At 37.3% G+C, this 19,738-nt stretch overlaps 1 protein-coding gene across 10 annotated transcripts; it reads right to left on the bottom strand.

The window, feature by feature from the left end:
- Nucleotides 1-2,165: 2,165 nt before the first annotated feature.
- On the bottom strand, nucleotides 2,166-18,857 carry LOC114367894 (histone-lysine N-methyltransferase ATXR4). 10 transcript variants are annotated; one of them, XM_028325139.1, is made up of 9 exons: nucleotides 18,395-18,857; nucleotides 17,425-17,480; nucleotides 16,745-16,871; nucleotides 16,186-16,255; nucleotides 15,910-16,089; nucleotides 14,033-14,104; nucleotides 3,969-4,079; nucleotides 3,627-3,813; nucleotides 2,166-2,549 (listed from the first exon to the last, which is right to left on the bottom strand). In XM_028325139.1, exons 1-8 carry the CDS (start codon nucleotides 18,710-18,712, stop codon nucleotides 3,764-3,766), a joined length of 984 nt encoding a protein of 327 aa, XP_028180940.1. In that variant the 5' UTR covers nucleotides 18,713-18,857; the 3' UTR covers nucleotides 2,166-2,549; nucleotides 3,627-3,763. The 10 variants fall into 10 exon arrangements, with proteins under 10 accessions (XP_028180940.1, XP_028180939.1, XP_028180941.1 ...); XM_028325138.1 differs by having other exon boundaries at nucleotides 3,627-4,079; XM_028325140.1 differs by having other exon boundaries at nucleotides 3,627-4,079; nucleotides 14,033-14,077.
- Nucleotides 18,858-19,738: the final 881 nt, after the last annotated feature.

Below are 19,738 nucleotides of genomic sequence, written 5' to 3'. Positions count from 1 at the left end.
TTATTTATGTGATTTTTATTTTTTTTTATTAATTTTGGCAGATACGTGCATGGGACTCGTAATTTGGTACTGTGTATTTATTTTACATAATAACGGGAAGAATAAATTTCACTATTAATTTTATATTAGTTGGCATCATAAATAAATAGCATATAACAAGTTTCTTTAAGGGCATATAACAAGTTAATATTAATAAGATTTACTTGTAATTTTTATTTTCGATAATGAATATTTTAAAATCATTTGTGCTTTATGATTGAATGATATATTTGTTTTATATTATTATTACATCACCATTAAACTTAACTTATTAATCATAATCAATTTATGAGAGAATTAAAGAAATATCTTTATTTTTAGGAATCAAATATAAGTATAAGAAAATTTATAACAATTCATACACCATGTTCAATTATTTGAACTAAACTTTCTTGATAATAAAAAAAAATCTTTATATCAATGATAAAATACTAAAATTATTATTGAATTTCTTCAACTTACCTTTTTATATTGTTTACAACATTTTTTATTTACTTAGTTTCTACTCCACTCTTTCCCCTAGAACCCTTTTTTTTATTAGGGAAAAACCTAACAAACAAGAATCTCATATGAAAACACACACAAAGATACATACCATATAAAAATAGTGAAATACACATAATTTAACATGATTTGATATCTCTTATTTACATCCTTAAAAATGGCCGGATAAATATATTCATCATCTTAAATACATATTACAATTTTCTTTTCTGAACAAACTTTAAAAAAACTCTAATATGTCATCCTACAAAACTCAAATCTCTCACTCAAGATTTACAAGAAATGAAAAATATTCTCTCACTCACAAGAAATTTTCTCATATCTCTTTGCCCCCACATCTCTTCTATTCGGGATGTCCCCTTTCACATGACTATTCCTTCAATTTGGGATGATATATCTTTTTTGCACATGACTCCTCTTTCAATTTGGGGCTGTATATATTTTTTTCTCATGATCCCTTTTATAATGGTTATGAATGATGTTTAAAGACTTTTTTGGACAAACAACAATTAATTACTTCTTACAATACAAAAGAGTATCATCACACACAAACCAATAATATGATTACCTTTTTCTCATCAATTTTTTGGTAAAGCGTGTTTTTTTTTGTAAAGAGCTTTTTTCTCATCAATTTATTATATATCAAAATCATTCGCATGATTTAATGTTTGGAAATTTGCAATTGACATTTCCAAGATTTTCTAATTGCTATTTCATAAAGAAAATGAGTTTGTCCAAATTTCTATTAGTTTTAATCCAAGCCTCCATTATTATACAAATTACTTGTATTGATACAATTTTTTTATCCTTGAAAATTGAAGACAATATCAGAAAAATTTCAATAACTCATGCACTTTAGTCAAGTAAGTTAAACACCATGGACTGTATTAATAGAATCCTAAGAATATGATTATAGAACCCTCACAAGTAAATTTGATCTCTTCAATTCGCAAATTTTGTAGCCCCTCCTTGTCTTTATTTACAAGATGTCAACCAATTTATACTTATTAAGAAAATTGGTTAATTTTTTTTTGTCCTAAATTAAAGATCACGAGTGTCTTCCAACCTATTGCTCGTGATGCATGACTACCACTAATAGATCGTTCTTACTCATGTGAACGCAACAAAACCTTACACTACTCCGTCAATCCTTTGGATTAAAATTGATTAAGTTTAGGTACTAGCATTAAATTTGTGTGATTATAATATTATGGTTAAATTAGTTTTTTGATCCTCTAATTTCTTATTTTGGTTCAATTTAGTCCTTTAATTTTTTTGGATTCAATTTTCTCTAATTTTTAAAAAGCGATTCAATTTGATCTTCTAATTCTTTAAAAAGGTTCAAATTGGTCCTTGTTGTTCAAATAGTCTAACACCGTTAAGTTAGTTGACACGTGCTACTTGATGTGTTTGTGCCTTAAGAGGTCGTTACAATTAGTCTAATAACACTGAACGACACCATTGAAAATTAGGAGAAATTGAATGTTAATAACACCATATAGGGTTAGGGGATTTTCGATTGACAATTAGTGCAGTGCTAACTTTAGAAGGTTGAAGGTTAAATTTTGAGGACATTAGAGTGAAAGGATGATGCTCAAATTTTGACCATTTCATCGCAAAAAGGTAACCTATCCCTTGGCAATTGTTGTTGTTTGTTTATATAATACTTAATATTTTTGTCTCTTCTCCATTATAGTTAGGGCAAACTCAAAATTTCCTCCCAGCATTCTTTAGTAGTAAAATCGTACGAAGAACAACTACATCGTCGCAGTCACACAATGGGGCAAATCTTCCCCAAAAAATGTACCTGACATAACTCGGGAAATTTTGCAATGTCACGACTACTACATATTGCAAAATCCACGAGAAAACATAAGAGAAGAATAACTAATCGCCATGCAAGCACCTACTACAATTGCATTGAAAACCAAAACCTCGAGACAGTAGCTCTTGCCGAGCATTCCGGTCCAGGCTAGCATCAATATAGCAGATTCTAAGTTCTTCACCTGCAGTTTACCAAAAGAGATTTGTAGTGCGTCAATGCTAGTTCAGCAAAAGCATTTCAGATCAATGGTGAGTACTATTTACCAAGACCACTGTTTGACATTATTTGTCTCCAGTAAAATGTTGGAAACTGAATGTGGAATTTTATTCTAATAATAAAACATGCTGATAAATTCAAAACACTTAATTTTATTTGGAAGAATGATTATGAACGATGAATAGAAAAAAATGATGCATCACCAAGAACGTCAAAAACAAGAGTACACAACTAATTTTTCTAAGAATGATCACATATATAACAGAATAAACTGATCACATTGGCATCTAATCAATCAAAACTTTCATAAGTCCTTTAAGCTCATTACAACTATCCTTTTATTCCATTTGTTTCATTAATGTGACATTGATTTTCTTCTTTAAACTTCGACTAACTTTGTATCACACTCATGTAAGACACTATAGAGGAATTTGATAGTAACCTATTCATTCTAAAGCCTGGGCGAAGCCAAATCTAAAAACATTTAACCAGTAACAGGGAGGAAATTATATAATAGTATATGTCAAGAACTATGTTCTATGATCACTTCTCAAATCTCAGACATGGATTGTCAACAATCCTAGATCGTGGTGTGGAGAGGCCAGCCCCAAAAATGTTATAATGGGTAGCAGGACAACCACTATACAGAAAATCATAGACACGAGATTAATAATTTTTACTATACACATAAATGCTCAAAAATAAAAATAAAAATTACCCAAAATTAAAGACATTCATAATTAATAATCAGAAGGTCTATCAATCATCCTCAATCCAAGGTATTATTAACAAAGTCAATAATAACAAAAGTAATAGAGTTTGATAAACTTTGATTTCTCATTGATCAGAAAAATGAAAAAAGCAAGTAATAAAGAATAGAGTCATCTCTATATATAGAGACTTAAAGTCTAACCATAAACTAGCCCTATCTGTTACAAACTAACACTAGTTAGAGCTATAACTAACTATCAGTTAACTGACAGCTCACAGATAATAGAAAACAGAATACACAAAGTAAAAACACTTAGTGGAGTAAGTATACTCTAATACTCCCTCGCAAGCTCAGATGCAACCTCCATGAAATGGTTCCCTTGAGATACTTCAGTATCCTTTTAACTGCCACCCAGTGGGCTTCAAGAGGAGGACTCATAAATTGGCAGACTTGGTTGACAGAAAAGCTTATCTCAGGTCTGGTAATAGTAGCATATTGCAGAGCACCCACAACTGATCTGTACATGGAAGGGTCAGTAAGAATTTCAGTACCATGCTTTGTTAGCTTGCAGCAAGTTACCATAGGGGAGGAGATAGGCTTTGCCTCAGACAAATTAGTTTTGGATAGCAGATCCTGAATATACTTTGGCTTGTGTGAGGATAAGAGACCCACCAGGTTGATGTTTGACCTTTCCAAGGAAATAGTCAGGGCCACCAAGATCTTTGAGGGAGAAAGCATTATTAAGCTTGGTAATAAGCTGTTGCAGCAAAGTAGGATTATTACCTGCAATGATTATGTCATCAATATAGATCAACATATAAAAAGTTGATGAGGCCTTGGAATAGACAAAAAGGGATGGATCACACTTGCTGGATTGGAAACCAAGTTGCAGAAGCTGGTCTTTTAATCTGTCAAACCAAGCTCTAGGAGCTTGTTTAAGAGCATAGATGGCCTTGTGAAGTTTACAGACCAGAGATTTGGTGGTAGAGTCAAAACCTGGAGGCTGCTGCATATAGACTTCCTCTTGTAGAATACCATTAAGAAAGGCATTATTCACATCCAGCTGCTGAATGGGCCAGTGATAGGTCAGGTGACAGCCAGAGTAAGAAGTAGTCTCATAGTAATAGGCTTAATTACTAGTGAAAAGGTTTCTATATAATCAGTGCCATACTGCTGATGAAAACCCTTGGCCACCAACTTGGCTTTGTACTTGTTGACAGTGCCATCAGAGTTTTCTTTTCAGATTTGTGTCTGAGAAGAAAAATCCAAGTGTATCTAGTAAAAGCATCTACAAAAGTAACATAGTAGCTATAACCAGTGGAGGAAACAAAAGGAGCAGGACTACATAGATCACTGAAAAATAATTCAAGTGGTTGAGAATAAGTAGTGGAAGATAAAGGAGAATGCAGTCTATGTGTTTACCAAAACAAGAACAACAAAAGTCAAGCTCATTTTTATTCATGTGTGGAATATTACAGAGTTGCATTACGAGTTTTTGAGTAGCAGCACTTGGATGCCCTAATCTAGAGTGCCAAGTGCTTGCTGTAATGGAATTAAGAGAAGCATATTCAACAAGAGAATCAGCCTGTAAAAAGGAGGAATGTAAAACAGAATTCAAAGACATATTCCCAAATGAGCTTGAGTAGGAGCACTTGAAGACAGCATGTGAGGTAATGTATACAATCCATTAGACCCTAGATGTCCTTTGAAAAGAATCTCATTGGAGACCTGAGATTTCACCAAGCAAGTCTTAGGATGAAATTCAAAATATACTGAATTATCCTTTACAAACTGACTGACAGAGTAGATTTTCGAAAAGAGTTTATGAAGCATGAGATTCGTACTTTTATTAAAAGAAGAGAAAGATGTCCTCTGCCACCACGATTGCCACGACCACCATTATAATTCTGAAATTTAGATTAATCATTTTGGGAGGTGTTTTCATATTGATTCTGATGCTGAAACTGATTCTGATTGTCATTGCCAGACTGTTGCTGGGAGTTATTTTATTGTACAAAGTTAGCTTGAGGTAGATTGATCACAGAAGATACAGTGGATGTGGAAGCAACATTAACCGAATCCATAGCTTTCTTCCTGAATTTGTCAATCCGAGCCTCGTGACTGGTAGAACTGGACCAGAAACAGAGGAAAAGATTGTATTATTATGGTGGTGCTTCCAACACCCAAGTCAGAATACCAAATGAGTTCGAGGTCTCACCACCCTCCACTTCTCAATTTTCTCTCTCTAACCCCTAACTAATTTCTCTCAATTCTACTAATAGTTTCTTAACTAACTAACAGCTAGTTATCCTAGCTGTCCTCACTAACTGACAGCTCTTTAGCTCTTCCAAGGATATCTCCTAACATACACCTTTCCCCATCTATCAAGACCTCCCCCCCCCCCCCCTTCAAGATGGACCTTGTCCTCAAGGTCAAGTTGAGGAAAAACAGTCTGCATTTCATCAGCATGTTCCCAGCTATCTTCATGCTGGGGTAAGTCTTCCCATTTGATGAGAACTTTTTTTCTGCCATCTTCTGAAATTCTACTCTGCATTACTTTCTCTGGTTGGACCTGCAGTTCCCAATTCTCATTCAGGGCTGTTGGTAATTGTTGAGGGGAACAAGTGGGCTTAACCACTTTCTTGAGTAGAGATATATGGAACACCAGATGTATCTTGCTACCCTCTAGGAGTTCCCGACCTCTCCAATTCGGTGTATCACCTTGTTGGGTCCATAAAATAGTGAACTCAGTTTCTCATTTGGCTTTCTTGCTAGAGACTTCATTCTATAAGGTTGCAGTTTCAAAAAGACCTAATCTCCTTCCTGAAGGACTAGCTCCCTTCTATGATTATTGACATATCTTTTCATCTATCCTGAGCCTTGAGCAGGTTGTTCCTCAGTTCCTGCAATAATTCATCTTTCTCCTTACTCAACTGATTTACCTCTTCCAATCTAGAAGGAATGTCAGCTCCTTTAACTAAAAGTGGGGGTTCATGTCCATACAAAGCTTTAAAAGGAGACATTTTGGTAGAGATATTGAAGTTGGTATTAAACCAGAATTCAGCCCAGGCCAAGTGGTTAGGCCACTATTTTAGTTTAGTTCTAGTTAAACACCTCAAATAAGGTTCTAAGCATCAGTTCACTACTTCAGTCTGCCCATCTATTTGAGGACAATAGGCAGTGCTCATCTTCAATTGGGTTCCTGGTCTCTTGAACAATTCCTTCCAAAAGAGACTCATGAAAAGTCTGTCTCTGTCAGATACTATTGATGCAGGAAAACCATGCAGTCTCACCACTTCTTTAATGAATAACTCAGCTACTTCCTTAGTTGTATAAGGGTGACTTAATGCCAAAAAATGAGCTTACTTAGTCAGCCTATCCACTACCACTAATATAGTGTCCTTCCCTTGAGCTTTTGGTAAGCCTCCAATGAAATCCATGGAGATATCAGTCTGTTGGAATTACACACATTGCATGGGTACTTGTTCCAAGTGTTGGAATTACACACATTGTATGGGTAGTTGTTTCACACATTTTATTGGTACTTGTTCCAAGAAAGAATAGTTATTAATGTACCTAGTTAATCACATATTCATGTATCTAGGAATTCATATGCATGTACATAGGTACTAGAACTTCATTAATATTCTTGTAAATTTCACATTGTATTTACTCCCTAAGTCTATATAAATATAGATCAGCTGAGTGGGTTAAGTACTCAAGCATTTCACAACCTCTAGTCTCTTCAATATGGTATCTAGAGCCACCTTGTTTGTTCTTTAAAAGTTTTTGCATCTGGTCAGCAGAACCTAAAGTCCCGTCTTTGTCCCTTTGTCCAAACAGCAACCTCAATATCCAAAAGTCCCTTTCACTGACCTGCCCACTATCCAAGGCCGCCTTGGTCACCCTCACCAAAAATCGCCGGCCTCTCCTCTTCCTTCCTAGGTGATCAGTTCTTTGATTAGACAACTCTTTGACAAGTGCTGAAATGGCTTCAGACTCTCAGAAAACTGATGATTCTACCTCCTCTATCTCTGGAACACCAACAATCAGTTCAGAAAAATTGAATGAAAAAAATTATTTAGCATGGTCAGCCTCTGTTAAACTTTGGTTTCTTGGCCAAGGTTATCATGAACATCTAGAGCAATCCTCAGAAAAGATTTCAGAAGACAAACGCGAGCAGTGGAAGAAACTTGATTATCAGCTTTGTGCTCTCTTGTGGCAGTTTGTTGAGCCAACTATATTGACAAATTTCAGAGCCTTCAAAACTTGTTATTCTTTCTGGAAAAAGGCACAAAGTGTTTTTGCTAATGACATTCAATAATTGCATGATGCTGCTCAGAAATTGGCCACTCTTAAACAAACTGATCATGACATGGTTGTCTATGTTTCAAAAGCCCAATCTGCAGTAGAGGAGTTAAAATTATCATTGGAAGCCGATAAACCTATTGGTTGTCGATGGGTATATGCTATAAAAGTTGGGGCCAATGGACAGATTGATCGCCTCAAAGCTCGATTGGTAGCCAAAGGTTATACCTAGATTTATGGCCTAGATTATGGAGATACTTTCTCCCCTGTGGCTAAAATTACTTCTGTTCGACTCTTTCTTGCCATAGCTGTCATCCGTCATTGGCCACTGTATCAGTTGGATATTAATAATGCATTCCTACACGGGGAATTAGAAGAGGAGATTTATATGAAGCAACCACCGGGATTTGTTGCTCAGGGGGAGTCTAGCTTGGTTTGCAAACTTCGGAGTTCTCTTTATGGACTCAAACAATCCCCACAAGCTTGGTTTGAAAAATTCAGCTCAGTTGTTCAGGCTTTTGGGATGAAACGAAGTGAAGCAGACCATTCAGTTTTTATTGTCATACCTCATCGAGTAGATGTGTTTACTTGGTGGTCTATGTAGATGATATAGTCATCACAGAAAATGACCAAGAAAAAATTGTTCAACTGAAGGAACATTTATTTAGACATTTTCAGACTAAGGATTTGGGAAAACTTAAATATTTTCTTGGAATTGAAGTTGCTTAGTCAAAAGATGGGATTATCATCTCACAAAGGAAGTATGCGTTAGACATACTTAAAGAAACTGGTATGTCAAATTGTAGACCAATTGATAGTCCCATGGATCCAAGTAAAAAATTGCTACCCAATCAGGGGGAGCCTTATTTTGATCCTAAAAGATATCGGAGATTGGTTGGGAAGCTTAACTACCTCACTATTACAAGGCCAGATATTTCCTTTACAGTTGGAGTGGTGAGTCAATTCATGTAGTCTCCTCATAATGATCATTGGGAAGCAATAATTCGAATTTTGAGATGCATTAAAAGGACCCCAGGACAAGGACTACTCTATGAAGACAAAGGAAACACTCAAATAGTTGAATTTTGCGATGCAGATTGGGCAGGATCACGCATTGATAGGCGTTCCACTTTAGGATATTGTGTGTCTATTGGAGGAAATCTTGTCTCATGGAAGAGTAAGAAGCAAAATGTTGTTGCAAGGTCTAGTGCAGAGGCTGAATATAGAGCTATGGCTGTAGCCACATGTGAGCTCATTTGGATTAAACAACTTCTTTAAGAATTGAAGTTTGGAAATACTCAACAAATGAAGCTATGTTGAGATAATCAGGCTGCCCTACATATAGCTTCTAATCCAGTATTCCATGAGAGAACTAAACATATTGAGATTGATTGTCATTTTGTCCAGGAGAAAGTCCTTTCTAAGGAAGTTATTGCTGAATTCGTTAGTTCTAATGATCAACTAGCAGACATCTTTACAAAATCTCTAAGGAGACCAAGAATTCAAAATATTTGTTCCAAGCTTGGAGCATTTGACTTATATACTCCAGCTTGAGGGGGAGTGTTGGAATTACACACATTGTATGGGTACTTGTTCCAAGTGTTGGAATTACACACATTGTATGGGTAGTTGTTTCACACATTTTATGGGTACTTGTTCCAACAAAGAATAGTTATTAATGTACCTAGTTAATCACATATTCATGTATCTAGGAATTCACATGCATGCACATAGGTACTAGAACTTCATCAATATTCTTGTAAATTTCACATTGTATTTACTCCCTAAGTCTATATAAATATAGATCAGCTAAGTGGGTTAAGCACTCAAGCATTTCACAACCTCTAGTCTCTTCAATACATTCCACACCTTAGTTGGAATAAGCAGTGGTTGTAGCAGCCCTGCAGGGGCTAATGTACTGGCCTTATTTCTCTGACAGATTTCACATCTAGCAACATAATCCCTTATAGTTTTCTTCATTCCTTGCCAAAACACCACATTAGTCACTCTCTTGAGGGTTCTAAAAAACCCCAAGTGTCCTCCCAAAGGGGAGTCATGCAATTCTTTCAAAAGTAGAGGAATTCTAGTGGAGTTTTTTTATAGAACTAATCTATCCTTGAAGTATAGTTTACCTCCATGAATGGCATATTTCGGCTTCTCTGCTATTTTAGTCAGAATTCCTTGATAAATTTCATATAATTGAGGGAGGGTCAACTTTTATTTCTTCCTCCCAATCAGCCCATTCCTCCTTTTGCATCATTGAAATTGCTGAAAATGAAAACTGCCAGGATAGTGCATCAGCCACTATATTCTCCTTTCCTGGCCTATACTGAATATCAAAATCATAACCAATCAGTTTAGTAGCCCACTTGAACTGCTCCTCACTCATAAGCCTCTGCTCATTTAAGAACTTCAAACTCCTTTGATCAATTCTAGTTATAAATTTCTTACCCAATAGATAGTGCCTCCATTTCTTCACTGCTAACACCACAACCATCAATTCCCTCTCATACACTGACTTGAGTTGATCTATGAAGCACGGACACCCCATCCCCTTGCCGTGTTTGGGTGTCCGACACGTGTCCGTGTCCGTGTCCGACACAACACCGACACTGACAAGTAAATCAGCATCCCATTAACTTTTTCAAGAGGTGAGGTGTCCACGTATCTGTGTCCAGTGTCGGTGCTTCATAGGAGTTGAGCCTTGTCTGAGAGAGCCTTGCTCCAAAAAGCTAAGGGTTCCTCTTCTTACAATAATACTGCTCCCAGTCCAGTTCCTGATACATCAGTTTCTAGGACAAAGTTCTTAGAGAAGTTTGGTACTGCCAAGATAAGGAGCTTCTTCATTGCTGCCTTAAGCTCTTCAAAAACCTAAGTGGTTTCTTCCTTCCATTGGAATGCATCCTTCTTTAGCAGAGCGTTCAAGGGCTGTGCAATTTTCCCATAATCCTTCACAAACCTCCTGTAATAGCTCGTCAACCCTAAGAATCCCCTTAAACCTTTAGCATTAGTCATTGCTACCAGTTTACTTGGGTCAGCTTCTACCCCTCTTCTTGATATGATATGCCCCAAATATTCCAGAGAATTCTGGCCCCAAAGTTAGATTTTTTCCTGTTCACCTTCAATTCATGTTGCTGCAGCACTTGTAATACTGCCCTCAAATGCATGTTGTGATCCTCCAAACTGTGACTATATATCAGGATATCATCAAAGAAGACCAATGCAAATTGTCGCAGAAAAGGTCGAAGCACCTCATTCATGAGTGCCTGGAAGGTGGATGGCGCATTGGTTAACCCAAATGGCATAACCAAGAATTCGTAGTGATCATCATGTGTCCTGAAAGCTGTTTTCTGGACATCCTCTTCTTTCATTCGGATCTGGTGATAACCAGAGCGCAAATCCAGCTTTGAAAACCATTCAGCTCCTCCAATTTCATCTAATAATTCCTCTATAATGGGTATAGGGAATTTATCAGGCACAATAATCTTGTTGAGTGCTCTATAGCCCATACAGAATCTCCAGCTCTCATCTTTTTTCTTGACTAAAATGACATGACTAGCATAAGGACTAGTGCTTGTTCTGATAATTCCAGCAGTCAACATATCTCTTACTAGCTTCTCAATTTCATCCTTCTGCTAATGCGGATATTTGTAGGGTCTTAAATTCGGTATCTTAGTCCCTTGCTGGATAGTTATGACATGATCTCTTTCCCTATGCGGCAGTAGCCCCTAAGGTTCCTGAAAAACCTATTCAAACTGTGTCAGCACCTGCACCACTTGATCAGGAATTGCTTCTTCACTATTCTTTTCCTCTGCCACTTTTAATTCCACCATGAATCCCTGGTCAGATTCCAGCATGGTACCCCTGATCATCTTCATGCTGATGGCAGCTTTTATCAATTCTGGTTCAGCCTTCAATATGACCTTTCTATTCTGCACCTTAACGACTAATGTTAATTTCTCAAAGTTCGCCTCAACCTCAGCCAAACCAGCCAACCATTCCACTTCTAACACTAAATCAGCACCCCCGAACACAAACAAATAAAAGTTTTGTGTGAACTAATCTTGTGTCCATCTTCTACTTCTACAGAATAGGGGTTTGTAGGGGCTACCTCTAACTCTAGTTCCTTTACTAACTTCACTGATATGAAGTTATGAGTAGCTCTGCAGCCAATCAGCACAATCACCCTTTTGTTTCTAATTTTTCCCCACAATTTAAGAGATTTATTGGTGGTAAACCCTTCAATACTATGCAGGGACAGTTGGTGAAATCCGTCTACCTCTTCTTCCTTATCCTCCCACTGATTTTTCTTAGGGCCTCCTTCCTCCGCTTCTTCCATAATCATCAATCTGAACTGTTTATTCTTACACACGAGCAGGATTATACTTCTCTTTACAAGTAAAACATTCTCATTTCCTCATCTTCTCATTTACTTTCGCAGGTGACAAATTATGGAAGGTTCTTCTACCTCACCATTCACTGGATCCTGTTTTAGCAACATTAGTAGGATCAACTACCTAACTATTTACTGGTTGCCAATCCCTTACAAATTTCTGACCCGAATAACTGGGTTTCTGCAGATTATACCCCTTGCTATTACTCAAGGGTAACTTCCCTAAAACTCTGTTCTTTTCCTCCACTCTTCAAGCCTTACCTCACTGCTAATCTCTTCCTTTAACCCCTTAAGAAACACTTCCACCAGAAGTGGCTCCTTCAACCCCTTCACAATTCCAATGTACATCTCAAATTGGCCTATGAATCCTTGCGCTGTCTCTTCTTGTTCCAGTGCTAAAAATGCCTGAAAAGGATTTCCCAAGCTAGAAGCTTGAAACCTTTGGATGACAGCAATCTTGAATCCAGCCCAAGAATAGTTTAGATTCCAAGATTCCCACCATTCGAACCACCCAGAGCTTCCCCAATGTGTGAAACAGATGACTCAGTTTTCTGGTAAGCCTTCAATAATAATGTCAACATGCTCTCGAATAGTAATAGGATCACCAATAGCACTAAAAGAATCAACAAGGTTCTGAATCTCAATCAAAATACTACAACCTTCAAGAGTGAGTTGGCGCAGCTCCGTACGAAGTTGCCTTGCCTTCGCGTTTGTGTGAGCATGAAAGTAGTTGTGGATCTTGTCCCGGAGAAGCCACGAACTAGTGCAGCCGATGAACTTTCAAAGCATGGGAGCAGAAATGGAGGATTGAAGCCACGGGAGCAACAACTGGTCTTGTTGCTCCTAGGCGCGATACGCAAGAGTGACACAACCAGAGTAACAATCTTCAAGAGTTGCAAATCGTTCCAGAATTTGTAGGTTCGCAATGAAATGATGAAGACAGTATCCACGAATCACAGGCTCAACCTATGATTTCCAAAAGAGGTCATTCCCGGAGTTGAGCTTTTCTGTGATGGAATGATTGAAGTTCGTTTGCACCAAACTTTGAAACGGCAAAGCCAGACTGCCATTTGGCTGAGGATTGGCACCTCCATCATCGATGGAAGCAGGTGTAGCCATTACTGCATAGGTCAGCGAGAATCACCGAAGATCACAGATCAGCGAGGATCAGCTAAGATCGGCGGAAGCTGGTGGTGGAGGGATAAATTGATCTAGGATTGAAGAAAAGGAGAAGGAATCAATCGAAGATCAGGAAAAAACAAAAAAATCTATGGTGTGGATGCAACCTAGCGCTCTGTGATACCATAATAGAGTTTGATAAACTCTGATTTCTCATCGATCAGAAAAATGAAAAGGCAAGTAACAAAGAATAGAGTCATCTCTATATATAGAGAGACTTAGTCTAATCGTAAACTAGCCCTATCTGTTACAAACTAACTCTAGTTAGAGCTATAACTAACTATCAATTAACAGACAGATAATAGAAAACAAAATACACAAAGTAAAAACACTTAGTGGAGTAAGTATACTCTAATAAAAAGTAACGCAAATGTGGTTGAGTACACACACGCAGAGCACAGTCAAACAGAGACCTAAGGAATTGGCAAAGAAAAAAAAACAGAACAGAGAATACAAAGAGCAATGTGTGGTGCCATGATGCATGAATAGAGGGGCAGCCGAAAATGAAGCCGGAGAGTTGTGGGTTAGTTAGAAACAATGCCAGAAAGATGTAGTGCAGTCGTGCAGGTCAGACTCCATGGTTTTTTTTATTAAATGTTTTAACTCTAATCAGAAACACTAAACATTTCTGATGTGAAATGGGAAGAAATCACAAAAATACCCATAAAAACAGATTCAGCAATGCACAAAATGGTAGCATAAAAGGATTTTCCCACTGTCTAGAAGGTTAATACTGTCAGGAAAATGAGCATATTTTCTTCATTATCAAATGAACTCAATACTCACTAGAAGTTTCAACCTACATAATTAGAAGGGAAGAGGCATTCAATTAAATAAAATACAACTTAGCACAAACCTTCAACAATGTCACGGAGTGCCTTCAATTTTGCATCTGCATTATCTATCCATATAATGTGTGCATTAGGGTCTGCATACCAATTGAGTTAGATTAATCCTTTTTCAAGGTAAAAACTAAAAAAGACAGTTTATGGAGGTCAACCCTCTGTACCTGTGTGTGCACATGCACGTGCACACGCTGTAACCCTTCAGTTACAAACTCTAAACAATTGGTCCGATCTGCCAGATTTATGTTCGTGATGGAAAACCAAGTGGGAGTGTCAGAGAAATTGGCCAGTGATCAAGGGGGAGAAACTGACGGAGCTTCGACATGACATTGCCCACATCAAGGACAATATGCCAGACATAAAACGGATCAAAGAATTGATCTTGGAGTGCATGTCGAGCAAGAAAAAGGAATCCCGTATCGAAAAAAGGGAGAGTTCCACGGTGTTCTTGAAAGAGAGGAGCAACATTTCAGAACTGAAACATATGTTGTGCAAGATATTGACTGAAGAGGTTGATCCTCATTCGACTCAGCAAGACAAAAGTAGCATGGAGGGAAGTGGGTCAGAATGCAGTGAAACAGAGGCTAGTTCTTGGACCAAAAAGCTGGAACTACCCACCTTTGGTGGAAGCATAGAAGGGGAAATTGATTCAAAGGGTAGCAATTTTGAGTGTGACGATGACCCATTGCAGTTCTTGAAATCATAAAACAGAAGTAAAGAAGATTCAGTAATCAAGAACCATACACTATGTGGAGGAGAGGAAACCAAAAATGATGAAGCAATATTAGCAAGAGAAACAAAGATTGAAAAAGTTATGATGGAGGAAGAAGTTGATCCTTCGATGAAGAGGGAGAAACACAAGGAAAACAGTGTGAAGAATGTGGGCTGCACAGACCATTTTCTTGATAACCCAATACCAAAACTGATCAAGAAGGAAGCTGAAGCTGGGGATGCAGCCAAGCCTCATTCTTTTCAAGATTCAGACTTCCATAAAAAGATTGTTATGATTAAACAGAAATCATTGTTGGGCCTAAATTCAATCATGAAGGTGGATGGAACATTAATGATGTTGGAACCTTGCTATGTCAACTTGCTGGGTGAGCCTTTAGCATTAAATTTTGTTATGTCTATGGCTGAAATCTTAGCAGTGGAGCTAAGGCAGAAGGAATGTACTGAGGCAGTCATGGTGATTAAAGTTATATGAAGTCCACCCTTGTCCCTCCCACTACCGAAGCCGCTGGACCTCAGTTTGCATGCAAAGGCAATGGGTCGTTCCCAGTTAAGCTACAAGGGATGCAGTTGTCTTCCAACAATCAGAGAAAACTTGAGGAAGTTTCTGTGTGCAATTCCAGTTTTCAAATTCCAACCTTGAGGACAAGGTTGATTTTTAGGAGGGGTGTATTGTTAGGGTGCAAGGAGAAGGGAAAGTTAGTTAAGGTAGTTAGACTATTAATGAGTTAGTTACTACAGTTAGGATATTGATTAGTTAGTTAGAGGGGTTTATTAGATATAAATAGGGGAAGAAGGATAGGAGAGAGGGGGATCTGATCATCTTGTAGATTGAGCCTTAGCTCTTTGTGAAAGGAGAAATCCTTTGTGAAGGGGAAACCCTTGGAGGAGAGTTATCTCTCCTATTTTCTGTTCCTCTCATCCTATTCAATAAAAAAAACTCTTTCTTTTCTTTGTCATTTCAATTCTTGGTTCCCTAACATGTTATGCAAATTGTTAAAATTGCACTTTTCTTGTTTTCAGTCATCTGAGTTAGATGAATAATTTAAAGAATCTGATCCATATGGATATATTAATCAAGCAACCAGAAGATGAAAAAAGAGAAAATCTGTATATGAATAATAGAAATCAAGGAAAAATACGAGAAAATTGTGCTCACCACAATCATGATTGTAGAAGGATGGAAGTAGATAAACAGCATTTCCAACAGCAGCTTCAGCTTCCACAGATGCAACAGCTGATGCAAGAAGATCTTCATATAGTCCTCCAGCCAACTCAATGCGAAATGCATTAATTCGAATCCGTGCCAAAATGTTAATGTACCATTGCTTAGTTAAAACTAGAAATGTTAAGAAAAACAGTCTCTCAACTTTTATTCCGATGCATGTGCTGTGTATCTACTTCATATAAAATGTTCCTGACACAAGAAGGATACAGGCAATATGTTCATCTGCAATAAGTGCCTTTGTGAAGGCATTCCTTAGCAAGAGAAACTCCTCTTCCATCTGAAAAATGATGCAATGCATAAACAGATCACAGCAGCAAAAAACTGATGCCAAAGCTGTCCAATTATAATACTTATCAGATTCCAATTCCAATTCCAATTTATAAAAAATAATTGTTTCCTCCTGCTCTAATGAATAATTTATATAAAATGTGACCACTTACAGCAGAAAGCTTGAGCTGGCAAAAGTGAGAAAAGGAAGACAATAAATGCAACCTATTTGGACATAGTATAAGTCTATACTCTATACACACTTTCCACCTCTGCATTGTCTGCCTTCCCATTTTCACTTTTACTAAGCACATCCTAAATTAAAGAATAATCATGAAAAGCTACAGGCAAAAAGGATTCTTCATTCAAATGTTCACAAGAAAACCATTTGACTTTCATTCTTGATATGGTTTTCATTAATTTTAGAAGAAATCTGCTAACTAAAATAATCATTATCTGAATTTTATTAGTCATTTTCCTAAACTTTTAAATGTCTCACCTTTAAAACCATTTCAGGCGTCAAATTGGCAGGCTGAAGTATGTCAAGAGTGTCACTTCTGGCATCTCCTGATATGACCATGCAAACCAATCGCTTTACCAGAAAGGGATATTTCAAACCACGGGTCCTTTGTAAAGAGATAAGGAAAGTATCACTTTTAGGTACAATAAAATACTATATGATAAGCTAAGGTGTTAAGTGTTAAACACAAAAAAATGTTTCAATAGGGCTATGCATAACATTCAGATCAACAGAAGTGAAGTTGTGCCAAGTGACAAATTAAATAATTTTATATTTTCAAACAACCAACACAGGTGACAGCATTCAATAAGGATAACAAGGGATGAAGAGCATATAGCTCCTTTTATCTTTTTCCTCCTTTCTACCGAACTTTCTGTATTAAACTTACTTTAGTAAACAGAAAAGTGAACTTAGGAGAATTTCCATCGAACATTCAAGATTTTTTTGGGGAGGGGGAGGGGGGTTGATGAATTGTAGTGCATAGAACCTATTAGGCTTTTTACTAAACCAAAGACAAAAATTAGTTCCATTAACACCGATGAAATGAAATGATGCATAAATCTTTATTCACATGAGATGTTTAAAAGATTGTTGAAACCCATCACAATAGAAGATGCCAATCGGCCAATCTTCTGATGCTAGAGAACAAACTCTCATACCAGCAATAGTCATTAAAAGCCACCCAATTCGCTTTCATCTCAACATCGTAATATCCCTAAATACATAAAAAAAATCTCAAAATAAGTACAGATCCACATAGAAGCAAAAGGACACGTTTGTTCACTGCAAAACTCCCACATTACATTTTACAACATGAGTTATTGAAGTTGACCACACAAAGCGTGAGAGAACCATAAGTTAAAAACATACTTATGACTTACAAGCACAAGTCAGATATTAAATGTGACATATCACAGATAATAAGGATAAGGTTAAACTATTCACTTAGTCCCTATAATTGTCCCCGTTTTAAGTTTTAGTCCATATACAAGAAAACGGTGGGTTTTAGTCTTTACACATGCATAAAAGTTAAAGTAGTGTAAAGCTACTGAAAAATCTTTTTGGCAATGTTAATTTGCTTCAAAATAACTGTGCAAAGACTCAAACTTACAGTTTTTAATTTGTTTTCCACATATAGCCTCCTTCTGAGAGAATCCTATTTGGAGTACGGTCGGTTACTAAATGTAGTCACATCTTCCTGGGAGAATTTGAATTTGACTGTTATAGGAAAACTAGCTCTTCCTAGAGCCAACCCCATTGGTAAACTTACATAATGACTAAAACTAAAAGAGTACTAGTGGCACATTCTCTAACACATTATAACATTGGTTAAAAACTTAAAATTTATTAAAAATTACAAAATTGTAATAGAGACTCGTCATGTAATAAATACGTGGAACCAACGAAAATATGTGATTTTCAATCAATGTCAGATAATAATGATAAAGAGTGTCTTCTAATGTGTTGCTAGCATTTAAAAAATGAGGACAACTATAAAGGACCAAATAAATAGTTTAACTAACGTAGGGATAATTGCACACCTTTCTTATTTGAAAAATTAAATTGCACTTAGCTCCTTTGCTTTTTTATGTGTGTTCATGAATTATGAAAACGCTAGAGATAAGGAACCTTGGAGCGTTGGTGGCAGCGTTGGCTGCAAAAGGGGATACCCTGAGATTGGGAGTGGGGGAGCGCGGCGAGGCAGGAGTAGCAGGCGGCGCGGGCGGAGGAGGAGGAGGGGTGGCAGACAGTGGGGGTGGCCGTGTGTATGAGGTCGCCGGAGGCGATGGGGCGAGTGGCGAAGACCGCGCGGCCCACGGACTCGGTGAGCGCGACTCGGATGGGAGGCGGCGGCGATGAGGTGGTGGTGGAGAATGAGGAATAGAAGGAGAAGAGGGGAAACTGTTTTTTGAAGAAGCGGCGTGAGAGTAAAGGTGTCACAGCCATTTCTTGTTCTTCGAATGAGTCGTCTCCAATCGATACGCAAAGTGTGATCACCGTTCAATGCTGCTTGATGCCTCTGCTGTGGCTGTGCAAAGTGCAATTTTTCAACTTGGAACCAAAAACTTGTGGCACGGTGACTATTCTGTTTGTTCACCTTGCTTCTTTATTTTTACTTTTATAATTTTAAACTTTTTCAAGCTTTTACTTTTAATTTCTAATAAAAAAAATTCAATCTTGTAAGTTTTTATCTATCATTGTTTAGTCGCTTTCATCAAATGTCATCCTTAATTGTAACTTAGCACCCCCATAACTCTAATGAAAGTGCTTGGTTGACTCTTTTAAAAGATATTAACCGATTTTTGGTAGTTAAAAATGATCAATAATAGATGGACCACCAACCTTGATAGATGGTCCATTATGGACCATGAATTTTGACTCTTGGATTAATCTCATGTTAATAGGTATATCTTACATGATCACACTAGATTATTTTTCCACTAAGTAACTATATCTTTGACATCGTTAAAGACCACTTTCAAAAATGGAGCACCTTCCACCCTATCATCGAATAAACCCTCCCTCATTGGAAAAATTTTGATTCTTTGTCGACACTTTCAATCTACTCCAGACACAATTCCAAGTGGCTTGACTAATCTCGCCACCATGTAAAAGACCAGACGACTTTTTTTAGCCCAAGTTGTGTTGCATTATTTTTTAGCAAAGCAAAGGCGTTGAAGTGGAGGTTAGTGACTTTAGTGGAGGATGAGGTGGGGCATAATGTTGGAGAGTTCTATTGTTTGACTTGTTGAAGGCTAGTTTTCCAATGCGGGGGTTCACTGGCCATGATATACCAAATGAGTGAAGATTTGGAGGAGAAAAGGTTGTTAGGGGAATGGTTGTCTGTGATAGGGTTCAAAGGAGTTTGGATCTAAAGGAAAAGTTGTTGTTGGGTTTGTTCAACATTGGTTGATCTCAATGCAATGGTCGACAGTGATTGCATCAAAACAATTTTTGGTTTTGCGAGGAAAG

The sequence above is a fragment of the Glycine soja genome, chromosome 9, assembly GCF_004193775.1.
Source record: "Glycine soja cultivar W05 chromosome 9, ASM419377v2, whole genome shotgun sequence".
NCBI classification, from domain to species: Eukaryota; Viridiplantae; Streptophyta; class Magnoliopsida; order Fabales; family Fabaceae; genus Glycine; species Glycine soja.
The sequence above is the reverse complement of the archived record's forward strand: the minus strand, read 5'-3'. Positions and strand labels throughout refer to the sequence as shown.

Excerpts from the sequence above, each read along its gene's own strand:
- LOC114367894 (XM_028325138.1), bottom strand. The coding sequence starts at position 18,712 with ATGGCTGTGACACCTTTACTCTCACGCCGCTTCTTCAAAAAACAGTTT. Across the intron at positions 16,872-17,424 it reads GCTTTTAATGACTATTGCTG|GACCCGTGGTTTGAAATATC; the intron begins GTATGAGAGTTT and ends CTCTTTACAAAG. Across the intron at positions 4,080-14,032 it reads ACTCCGTGACATTGTTGAAG|GTAATAATCCTACTTTGCTG; the intron begins GTTTGTGCTAAG and ends TAATCATTGCAG.